The sequence below is a fragment of the Limulus polyphemus genome, unplaced genomic scaffold (assembly GCF_000517525.1).
Source record: "Limulus polyphemus unplaced genomic scaffold, Limulus_polyphemus-2.1.2 Scaffold26, whole genome shotgun sequence".
In the NCBI taxonomy this organism is placed as follows: domain Eukaryota; kingdom Metazoa; phylum Arthropoda; class Merostomata; order Xiphosura; family Limulidae; genus Limulus; species Limulus polyphemus.
The window spans coordinates 843,508-856,595 of NW_013665636.1; the positions used below are offsets into that span (position 1 = coordinate 843,508).

The window sequence follows — 13,088 nt, forward strand, 5'->3', positions numbered from 1 at the left end:
TTTTTAAAATATTTTAACAAATAAATAAAGTATTAAGTTATCGGAAATGATTTATTTTTTGTCCATAATAATCAAACATTATACATTTTCTCGTACATAATACTTACGGCTGAAAACTAAAAGAAACTCTCTGTTTGAAATTTCTATTGCTATCCAAGCATCCATAGGATTATGAATAAGAAAAGAGAGGGCGCTACTTTCTGGTTGAACTAAACCTGATGATGAAGATGAAGAAACATAGAAGAATCAGTCAATTAATATGATTAAATGGAGTGACAAAAATATCTGTATAAACATTATTTCAGACCTCTAACTGTTTCTAATGAAGAATAATAAATAGCAAGATCTATAGATTATAATATCAAATGAAAATTTGTCACACTATGTTCAATAGTGCAATAGTCATCAATTTTGTTAAATGTTTGCAAACTGGACAATAACACTGTCAGTTGAAATAGTTTAAAACTGATAACATCCATTAAAAACCATTAAAAATAACACCGTAAAGTGACAAAGTATAAAATAACAACATCTACTAGAAACAAAAATCCCTTTAACTCTTTCCATACAGGGTTTGGTCAATGCAGTTAACCTTGTAATCACAAAGTAACCATCGGTTTCCACGTAACTTTACGAAACTTGTTAAGTTATCAGTAAATATTAAGTCTTTTGAACACAATAAATACATTTTTTTATATTAAACATTTTTATTAAACAGTTGTTCATGAATACATGGAGTCAGAGTGTTGACCGCTCCGAGTGCAAAGTGATTTTTATGTTATGATTAACAATACTTTTCATACTGTGAAAATTTTCAAATTTCATTTGAATAACCTCTAAAACCTCCCAAGTACATTTTTTTTCAGTAAAACTTTATTTTTTTATCTGTTATTTTTTCTAATCTAACTGTATGTGGACTTGGTTGATTTGACCAACCTTGTAACCACCAGAAAAAACAAAAAACGAAATATGTCTAAATTATTCTTTTCTAATTTCTAAAATGAAGGCAGGTTGTAACAGAAAATTACATTCTAAGTAGCTTGAGTGTCATAACAGTCTACATTTGTTTATACTTAATTTTATTGTTTTATTGCCCTTTGAACTGTGTCCAACTAATAAAACAACCACATACTGAATGATGTTTGCAAGCATCCCTCCTCATGAAGAATATTTGTTTATTTTTTTTCATTATCTTATCTAACCTAATAAGTTTCTAACATTTACATTTTAGTTATTTTTATAACCATAAATAAAGAATATACACAAAAAACCAGAAATCTAGTACTTACTTTTGACTTCTTGTATTTTGCTGTTAGTTACTAATGAAATTTAAGCCTACTTTTTTGTAACGATGGTACCAGTACACTAACTAATTTTCATTTATTTAAAATAATGCATCAAAGAACACAGAATAATAACACACAAAGCAAACAACGTACTGTAACTATTACAAGAGGGGGCTTAAAGTAGTTCCCTTTACTGCTCAATCTGAACACCAGGAGATAAACTTTCAAACTGAAGACAATATTGACAATACTCTGTACTCAAAACAATGTAGCATCATACATCATTTGACAGATTAAAACTTTAACTTTCTATTGGTTATAAATGATATAGTATAAAATGTCAGAAAGAATTATTGACAAATTGTGAAAGAAAGGGTGTCATAGGCTTATGGCTCTGTAAACAAACATGATTGAAGGCTATAAATATTAGACTTTGTCTCAGTAATATCTATATTATAAAGAGCAATTTACATTGAATTCCATACTTCAGGGAGGGGTAGTAAATAAATTAAAGAAAAGGGAAGACCTAGAGAACAAATGTCATGATTCTCAAACTTATTTCTTATAAAATTAAAAACTTAAAACTTATATAATTTGATTTATTAACTATGTTTTGATGTGAAGTTTATTCGTATACATTGATAATAAAGTAGTTTAATTAAAATTTGAATGTAACTCTGTAAACAGACATGACCTGCATACTTTCACCTACCCATAACGAGAGGGTTAACAGTATACCAATTATGAAATAAACTATAAACAGAGTCAAATAACACTGATTTGTGACAGGATGGAGTATTACTTCTTTTTTTGGAAGCTTGTCCAGAGTTTCATTATTTTTTTGTATTTCTTGGCAGTTTAAATTTGAATAGAGCATGGAGATGGAAAACATACACTGTGGGGCCAGGATATACAGGTGAAAAAATACACTGAAGGCTAAAACACTAACAGTGTATCATTACAGAATTAATTCAACTGTTACTGCACTGTAACAGTATATGTATATTAGACTAACAACACAAACCAAAAATCTTATAACATTATCCCACTGTCTAGAATAATGTACCTGTGATGAGTAATGTTGATGTGTGTTCTTAAACAAGTTATAACTGGTATATACTAAAAGCTGACTGCAGATAACTTACATATTGGTGGAGTATCTTCTTGTAATGAGTACAAATAGAAAACAGAAGGGAAGCCCACACACACTTTGTCATTCATCACCTCCATACACTGAGCTGGTGCAGGTAGAGCTATTTCACGAAACTTGTGATGTCGTCCTTTGGTGCGATTTATCTGGTAAACTACAACCTGAAAAATCAAAAATTATTTAATTACTATTCAGTTAGTTTTTCATAAACTAATACTTATATACATCAAGCTCATACAATAGTTAAAACAACATGACTGTTGGAGAGGACTGTCTGAAATTTTTTAGGTACTTAGTGAATAAATAACACCACATAATCTTGTACATCTATAGTAACAATTAGTTTCACCTTGTTATTATTTCTGAATTAATAAAAAATATCCATTTCCAGACCCACTATTACAAGCTGAGGTACCCATCCTTTGTATAGGTTATGAACTTAAAAAAAAAATGTGGGGGTGGATGCTGTGATAAATAACACAAAAATCCTAACTTTCACACAATATATTTATAGCATGACATATTATAGCAGTATTCATCATTACCTCATTAAAAGTTTTGTACAAGCTTTAAGAATGGTATGGGTGTTTTCTGTTACCTGTTTTCACCACCCAGCTCTTAATGTCCTCCCACAGATTAATTAATTGACAGTCATTAGTTTCAGTAACGTCTTATGGGCCGAAGTTGAGATATATAAGACACTTGTGTGCCCTCTTCTCATATTGTGTGTAAGTTGTTATAGAAAATTTAATATAGTTTTTTCTTTTGGTGTAAAGATATGGAACCATTTATGAATGTAGTTAACATTAACTTACGCCAAAGATACTAAATGCTCAATAACAGCAATAATGGGGGGTGGAAGGGATTGTGAATATCCCATTAACATGCCCCTTGTTCCAAACTAACATCTCACAAATTTGGTTGAGATTGGCCCAGCAACCTAAGAGTAGTTAGATAACTGACAGACACACAGATTTTTGTGCTATATATATATATTTCATAGAAAAGATTATCAGAATTATTCTACATAAAAGATAAAAATAACAGTATATCAAAAGTTCCAATTGGCAGAAATAATCTTAGAAACAAACCTGACGTTTCACAGCAACACAGAAGTGGTATACATGGCCTGATTCTTTCTGAAGAGGTGCAACACACAAAGAAACACATCCCTTTGTGTCTGACACCTTAATCCAATCAACGTCATGACCATCAAGAGCTCGAATTGGTATCAGTCGGATGTGACGCTGCTTACCTGTAACATTCACAGACAAGTATTTTTTGTAGTTTATACCTACCATATAAAAACAACAACAAATGTTTTAACTTTATTTTTACCCTGTAATAATCAGTTTAAAAAGTAAACATTTACTTACAATCTTTACCAATAAAATTTATAGCAATAGCCATGGTAATCTTTTGTGATGTTAAATTTATTTCAAATCATTTTTGTTATTAAATCAAAGAGGTTCCGAACTTAACAACACAGTAATAAATGATTAATTTTAACATATTTTTGTTTCTGATGTCAAGTCCAAATGAAATATTTCCACTGCAATTAATATTTTCCTCTCTATAAACTACAATGTAATTACTAATTTCCACATACCAGACACAACTATAAGAAGCTGTTCCTCAGCAATGTACTCTATGAGAGAAATCTTCTTGCCATCTCCTATTCTTGCAATTTCTAAAGAATAATTTACATTAAAAAATGTCACATACCTGAATGTATAAAATCAGTTAGCAAATTCTTAAAGTTATCATTATTTTAACTGTTTAGAAAACATGCAGTGTATTACTGAGGGAGCTCAACCTGCAAATATCTTCTACAATCATCTAAAAGTCTCTCTGTTTCAATACAAGAAAAAAATATCAAGTTTTACAAATTCATATTAATGTGTATTTTGGCACACCTACACAACAGCAGAACTCAGTATTTCTTGTGCAAAATATATCACTGTAAACAAATATCAGCTATATCTTTACAGTTGTGTTTACTTTTACTATTTACAGAAGCAACTTGTGTAAATATCCTACTTTCATTATCATAAAGATCACCAGCCACACTTCAACAGTTTGATATACAGTATCACCCTACAAGGCTCACAGAACTAATTCATAGCGAATTATAGTTTTGTTCTACCACAGGTGAAAATAACTTGCTGCAGGCAACAAAAGATATAAATTAATATACCTTGTTTAATAATACTTAAAACACTTTCTAGAACTTGCAAAAAAAAAAGGCATTACTGTAACTATGTAATATCTAACAGAAAAGAACCTATTCTTACCTTCACTGTCTAAATCTACACAGTATAAACCTTCTTCAGTCCCAAGACTAATTCGGTCCTGATCTATAGAAGATAAGCTCTAAATTATTATTTTTTTAAATACGTAAAACAATAGTAAACATAAATAATTAGACATAGATTTGATCTATATTGAAGCCTATTTTAATTTCATTTCAAATCTGTACATTATTTTATCAGTAACTTCTAGTTCAATAGTTTTAAACAAAATTAATTAAGTTTTTAAAGACATCATAAAAAATTTACATGTATAAGTAATAAGTTAAATGTTCCTGAAGTTCTATTTAACTGTTGTTACATATAACACACTGCAGTTACTTTCACTCACATAACATATTGTTATCACTTCTAATATGTGGTTGTCATCATTTACACAGTTGCCATTATCATTATTTGAACATATAACAATGGACAATCACTTTTAAACATAAAACACAACCAATGCTTATAAAAATATCATAACAGTTACATATAACACCTCAACACTTTTATGTATCTGCATATATTGTGAAAAATCTAAGTCACTTTTACAAGTAACACACTATGATCTCTTTCATAAACCAGTTTTCACTGTCACACAAACACATTATCATTCCACTCACTACATTGTTACCACTTTTGTATAAGTAAATACTTACATCCTTTAAAAAATATACAAATACAATGTCATTGGTTTCTCAAGTGTAATACATAACATATTTCACTTTCACAATAGTACGAACTATTGAAAAAGGAGCAAAATTTTCAGCAAATATTATTATTTACTGTTAATAATAGTAAGTAAAACATATAAAACAAACATACAAATTTGCCTATGGTTTTTTATTTTAAAAATATCTAAACTGAATTTTGGACATATGCCTTTTTTTAAGATATACATTTACAAATTGCAGCAAAATTAAGAAAAACTGAAATATTTATCAAATCTTATGGGACACATTTATTTGTACCTTAAATTTACAAAACAACTGTCTGATTCACAGGATGAATTTAAACCAATATAACTTGTACATACCTATTATTGCAGCTGACAGAACATTTTTTGTGATAACCAATGTACTATCTAATATTTCCTTTGCTTGATATATCTAAATAAAAAATTAAAAAATTCAATTCATTCTTGAAAAAAATTCTCGATATTAAATTATGAAAGCAAAAACTATAAACTTAATACAAGGTTTTGGTTGACATAACACCGCTTTAAACATCAAATTAATGTTGTAACAATCTTTTAAGTGAAGCAGTTCCAAGTGGAACCACAAAATAAATAGGGATTTGATGTATGGTTAACATTAAAAAACAAAACTTGTATTGTCTTCCATTTCTCATATGGTATGTGGTTTATGAAGATTCAAATAGTTCTCTTCAACAAACATTATAATAAATTCTCACACAGTCTTAAACCATTTAGGACAAATAACTTTAATTTTCTGTTACCATTTGCAGTCCCCATAGAAATGAAAAAGAGTAATTTAGATTTATTTCATTATTTTTGGGGTGATTACGAGGTCGCTGAAATTGACTGAGTTCATATAGGATTGAGAAAATAACAGATAAAATACAAAAATTTTACTGAAAAAAGTTTGATATTCATTTAGGAGAGTTTTAGAGGTTATGCAAATAAATTTTGAAAACTTTAAGATGAAAAGAAAATATTTTTAACCTTAACATGAAATTTACTTTGCACTCAGACTTGTCTGAGTCACACTATGACTCCATATGTACATAGATAAATCTGTAGTAAAAATAATTAACAATGATTTTTTGTGAACAAAAGTATTGTAATATTTACTAAAAGTTTCTCAAATTGTGTGAAAATTCATTAACTCCATTAAAAGTTATGCTATAGATACTTTCATGGTTACTGGTGGTTGGTCAAAATAACTGAGCCCATGTAGAGAGAGTTAACTATAGATTTACCACTGACTTTTTGAACACTTAGTTACACACCAAATTCATTGTGGGTCTGTAACTGTTGGTTACCAAGTCCTTAATAACATACAAGTTATACCAATTAATAAAAAATATCATTAACATTGCAGTTAATTTCACTAATTAAATACTACTGCAGTACAAAAACATAAGATTATTGAATGTGATGTACTATCTGTACCAACAAGTAGTGAATGGTATAATCATAAGTTTAAATCTGTTTTTGTTGTACATTGAACTGTGTGAACTAATAATCACATACAAGGGGAGATTGAGAATTTATTTAAATATTTCCTTTTGAAATTAATAACTTAAACTTTGATTTATTAACTAGTTTTGATGCCAAGTTTATTCATGTACACTGAAATCTATATACATTTAAATATTGCATGCAACTCTTTAAAAAAGTCATGACATGTGCACTTTGTTCTACCTGTTCAAGAGTTACTGCTGGTATTCGATAACACATTTCTGTGTATAACCTAATTAACTTTCATTGCTGATGGCAGTATGTTCAGCAGAGTAGAAAGCTTCTATTCAGAAATTTTAAGCATTAACTCTTTCTTAACAAGTGGTGAGTCATTGATATCCATTGATGTTTTTTCCCCTTTTCACAATGGAATACTTAACAAAATTGTATTAAACATTCTATAAACTTACTACATAGTACTTAGGTTTTGCTTGAAAACTTGTATAATTTGACTTAATTTTTTTATCATTTGTTATGAGACACCATTTTGAAAAACATCAAAAATACTTCCTTTTGTATTATAATTTGTTTATGCTTTTTTAATGTTGGTCACAAAGTTCCAGTTTATATATCCAGTCAGTTTCAACTTCACAGATATTCATTACCACATTTCTTTTGATACCTCATTTTACGAATTACAGTAGTCAATATTTCCAGATATAAATAAAAATAAAACATAATGAAAACTGAAAAATACTTATAGGACCTATGATCTGACTTTTTTACAATGGTGTAACCATTACCCCTGTCAGACTAGGTAACAATATTTTTTCATACAAATTAATTCATATTTAATAAATAATGAGTCTTTTCAATAAATAATAAATTCAATTATCTATGTGCACTGTTTGCATATGGTAAACTCAATAAATAAGAATTTGAGTCATCAAAATATTTTGCTCTCACTTACTGTACTCACTAAATCTAACTAAACTTACCTATATCTTGTAATAGAAGAATGCTTCCATAGATTTCACATAGATATAATTTAATACAAAAACATTTTCAGGAACAAGAAGAACATAAAAAGAAACTACAACAAATTCCCAGATATATAGTTTCTTTCTAAATCTTCTAAACTCCCCATTAGTTTCCACTGTTTATCCTTGCAGGAATGCCATCTAATCACCTTCCCATGAAACTATAAATTACTTCTCACATTTCACCACATTGACAGAAATAATCTATACTCTACTTTATCCAATGGTATTTAAACTTTTTCCTAACCATTTACATTGCTATGTTTCATTAGTAATTGTGGATATCACATGCTGTGACATTGCAAAAAGGTTTAAAAATGTAGGAATGAAAGGCTGTAATAATGATAATAAAACATCAAACATAGAAAGAAAATAACACGAGAAACAAGACACATTGATTATAATCTCAATGGATGAGTTTCTTATAAGTACAGACTTATGCTTTGGGATGGGCAGAAAAATGTAAAAAAAAAACATTTATAATCATGTGATGTTTATTGGCAGGACTCCTTGTAGCTGCACAGAAGTGAAGCTTTAAACATTTTAAAATTTTTCTTGGTAAATTTTTTACAATAATAGATAAAACGTTTTAAAAGGCTTACTTACCGTTCGGTTTGGATGTTTATTTCTACGAAGAATACGAAGGAGTTCATTCAAAGCATCTACCCATTTATTTTTCTCACTTTCTCGGTCAACTAGCATGAGGGTGTGATTACGTAAACCAGGAGGATCCATCATAGCTGTTGTGACCTGGAAATGACACAATCGATGTAATACACATAAGATAGTATAAACCAGGGTTTGGATGTGACACACATGAAGATAATGCATCCAAAAAAGAAACAAGGAGCCCGAAAACTGTAAGTTGAATTTATGAAATTTGTCAAAAAGACAAAGATTTTAAGGATCAGAAATACATCTGGCTCAAATTTATCATTTTGATCTTTTAAATGATGAATAAAGAAAAATTAATCCTGTATTTCACCAAGCAAGAGAATATATATTCATAACTCACTGAAAACTCATGATTATTCTCAAATGTTCATAAATGGAAAAATCTGACTTGTCCAAATAAAATTACAGCAGTTACATTAACCAGTATTCTAAGCCTACTTACCCTGAATATGCAAGGGATGTCTTTTTTGTTTGCATGTATAACATCAGACTCCAATACTGAACTAACAGAAAACTCTTCACCTCTGTAGAGAAAAATCACCAAGAACAAACTAAAATTATAAATTATAAAATCTAAGTAACTCTTTGAGTTCAAGAATAAACACAGTTAATATGTGTTGAATATAAGAATGTCAATTATGTAAAGCACAAAAACAAGGCTTTAATAAATAATTCTGAAAATCTATTAGATACTGTTATTTGAAATTTTAAAGTGTTTGGTTGGAAGATAACTTTACAAATGCAATGTAATACTCGTACACATTGAACTGTACCTTTTTTATCCAAAACAAGTAAATTTGTTAATATTTGAAAGATAATTAAGTCCAAGTGCATAAAAAACAAGTTAATAGCACCGGAACTAGATCTCGCATTGAATATTTTCCAACTCTCACTATTTAATGATTACAAATAAGCATGTTTTAAACCATGCTATATAGACATCTATGTAATTTTCAGTTAAAGCATAATTTCCCTTTTTTGCACACGTAAGAATAGCTTTTTATCAAATCCAGTCTTATCATGCAGCTCCATTTACATCCAGAGTAAAATCAGAATATTAATCATATAGTTCCATTTGTATCAAAGTAGGATCAGCTGTATTATCAATACTAGTTTTATCATGTAGCTCATTTGTATCCATATTATATCATTAACACCAGCCTTTTCAAGTAGTTAATTTATATCCAAGGTCAATTAGCTGTATCATCAACATATTTTGGAGTCAATTAGAAAGTCAAGATTTAATGATGTTTACAGGGCAAAACAAAATGTTCATATCTTGTATAGAACAATAAACCCGTGTGCTAATTCAAGATATGTGGGTCAAAGTGAGAGGTTTAACTATTATTTGAAAGCTACATTTTTTGAAACAATCACACAATAATTACATGTTAAACAATAACATGATTAAATTGTTGGTACTATATTTGGATCATCATTAACCCCCTTCCCCTATAAACTGTGGCTAAACTGATTTTGAATTTTCCAGAAAAGCAATCATCACAAATATACGAAGAAAAAAAAATATGTTACATAATTTGTAGAGTATAAAAAACAATGTCATTACAGTACTAAACTTACCCATGAAAAGGAACTTCGAGCTATAATTTTTGACACATGACTAATAATGAATATTACAAATCTACAATGGATACTAAAACCATATTTTATTTTAAACTTTACACAGACTTGTATCTGAAAAAATATTTAACAGCCATGCATGTACACTTTCATAGGTCTAAAGTGACATCGAGATTTATAATGAGATTTTAAGTGTTTTTGCAGCTGAGTTTAAGTCACAGCAACTTTTCCTGTGAATTATCTTCCATAAAAATGTGTAATGTATATTTCCCATAAGACAGTATACAGACTTTAGTGCCTTCCAAATACAAACGTGATTTTGTTTTATACAGACGGTATTCATCATGGTTAATATTTTGTCTACAATGCCTGAAATTCTACATAATATTTTCAATGCATTAACCCTCTGAGGATCAGGTCTATTAATCCAACAGCTCCTGGTCTTTGGTTATAGAAGAAAACAAACTACAGAAATGAAATTGCATGGAACTTGAAATAAACTTTCTACAGAATATGTAGCTTGTACTTAAAAAAAATTCATTCAATTATGTATAGTATTTTAATGAATTTCTATCTTCTGAATTCTATAAAAGTTATTGTAAAACACTGCTTTTATAAAAAAATAATATTTTTTTTTCCAAATTTCTCATTTTTTTACGTTATTAGTATAAAATCTGACAAAAGTGCTCAAAAGTTTATTTCTTAATAATTAAAACTTAATTTTTTTGGCTGAGTTTATTCCAAAAACACCATATGAAATTTACAGATATTTGTATACAATTACTGGCCTACACACTGTAATAAAGTACAAAAGAAATACATAAACCAAAGACCTATTTATTTTTTATTGATGAACAAAATTATGTTACATATCAAATCACCTTAACTTATTTTATATTCATTAACTTATTTATCTTTGTGATTTCCTTTCATGTGTTTCTTTTTGCCCACTCAAGAAATTCTGTAACTCAATAGGAAAACACATAAACCCCAAATGATTGCAAATCGTGTATGACTGAACTTCATTACACAACACCATAGACTTACTTACTCATCAGCTTTATTCAAACTCTTATTCTATATATTTCCATAGTTTTCAAAAGAAAATAATAAATCATAAATACAGTATTAGCAAAAAAGATAAAATCCTCAATATAAAAAATCCATAAGTCTCTAATCAGCTGGAAACTATTTCTAAAAAAAAACAGTGTTCAACATTCAAATGTGATTTTAGTACTAGACTTCTTTAAAAGTTAGAGATAAAAAAATTCACTTATAAATGATTTTCCAGTTATTTACATTATTTTGAACCTAAGGACCTCCTCCTTTCATTGGATTTTTAATTGGAGGATGCACCTAGTTTCAAACCTGTGATACATGCTCATTTATCAAGACTCTCCTTAGGAGGTACAGGTATGGCGAGTTCATTCAATAAATTCTTAACTCAGCTAATATTGTGTCTAGAACCTTGAGAAATATGTCATTATCTTTGTAATTCTAACAAGTTTTTAGGCAGACAGCAACATAAACCATGATGGCATTAAGTAAATGGTAAAAAAACAGAAAATCTAGAGTATTTACCCATTCCCTTACAGATACACTAATAAATGTGATTCTCTGTTGAATATTATTATGCATAATAAGTGTACTGTAATTGTAATTCAGCCAAAATTACTGCTGTCATACTTAAAATAACAAAATTATTATTTTAAGTCAGAGAGAAGTTTTAACCATTGATACAGTTCAGATCAGTTTAGTTATCTAACCTTACACTGAAAACTGTTGTTTCTCTTTGTGAATTTTGCACAAAGCTACAAAAGGACTATCTGCACCAGTCTACCCTAATTTTGAAATGACGGACTAGATGGAAGGTAGATAGTCAATACCACCAGCTCTTAGGCTACTCTAGTCCAATAGTGAGATTTGACAAACACTCTTACAATGCACCCATGACCACAAAGTGCCGAGAGCATTCTTTCTGTTGTTGATGGTAATGAGGATGAAGAATGGGACTTCAGATATACAGTCTAGTATATTAATCACTGGATAACACTCAGCCTACTAGTGTTTCAGTTCTCATGTTAGAGTATAGGAATTGCAATGTTTAAAGTTAAATTACTTGTACAAGTAGAAACATTTGTAATTTAACTACTCATATTAAATAATAATGAAATACTGTTGAAATATGATAAAATATAAAAAACCAAATGCTGCAAGAAAGTAAAAAAAATCAGTTCTGAAAAGTTAGTGATGAATGAGCTTAATAAAACAATATTCAAACATAATATATTCAGTAAATATAAATGTGACTTCTAGGTTTATATCTTACAGATAAACTACTGAAAATTAAGGTAAACAGCAGACTTCCAATTTGTAAAAGGAAAACATTGAAACTGTAAATGAAATGCAAGCTTTCTTTTCTCCCTGTGAAACATTTCTAAATTTTAGAAAGAAGAAAAATATCCTATTTTTGTTTTTTAAAGCACAAAGCTACACAATAGACTATCTATGCTGTGCCCACCACGGGTATTAAAACCCAGTGTTTACTGTTATAAGCTCAGACTTACCACCAAGCCACAGGGAGACCTAATTTTTGGTTTATTTCTAATACCCACCTCATGTCTAAAACCTGAGAAACACAGACAGATGGTTGGGCATTTTTGTCTTGAAGTAAATCATAAAAAAACAACTTGAAATCACAAACAACCACAAACTGTCGCATCCAGCCTTTCTTCACTCCAGCAGGTTTTGGAACCTAACAAGTAACAAAAATTTTAATGACAATTTTTTGAATAAATGAATAATAAGTAAATATAACATGTAAACTAAATTATGTAATGATTTATTTTATGGAAGGTTTAGATACAGTATTCATGTTGACTAAGATCATAAAAATTGATGGTGTTTCCAGAGTTCTTTCTT

The 13,088-nt window shown here is 29.1% G+C and overlaps 1 protein-coding gene across 2 annotated transcripts in view; it reads right to left on the reverse strand.

The window, feature by feature from the left end:
* The window catches only part of LOC106459248 (serine/threonine-protein kinase MRCK alpha-like), a 143,320-nt gene that overhangs the window by 14,119 nt on the left and 116,113 nt on the right, over nt 1-13,088 (reverse strand). For both annotated transcript variants that reach the window (XM_022385785.1, XM_013918850.2), the window contains exons 29-37: nt 12,782-12,921; nt 9,028-9,109; nt 8,517-8,660; nt 5,764-5,836; nt 4,731-4,793; nt 4,046-4,126; nt 3,528-3,691; nt 2,432-2,597; nt 108-215 (exon numbers count right to left, since the gene is read on the reverse strand). In XM_022385785.1, the coding sequence (XP_022241493.1) occupies nt 108-215; nt 2,432-2,597; nt 3,528-3,691; nt 4,046-4,126; nt 4,731-4,793; nt 5,764-5,836; nt 8,517-8,660; nt 9,028-9,109; nt 12,782-12,921 (1,021 nt within the window). The remainder of the gene's footprint in view (nt 1-107; nt 216-2,431; nt 2,598-3,527; nt 3,692-4,045; nt 4,127-4,730; nt 4,794-5,763; nt 5,837-8,516; nt 8,661-9,027; nt 9,110-12,781; nt 12,922-13,088) is intronic.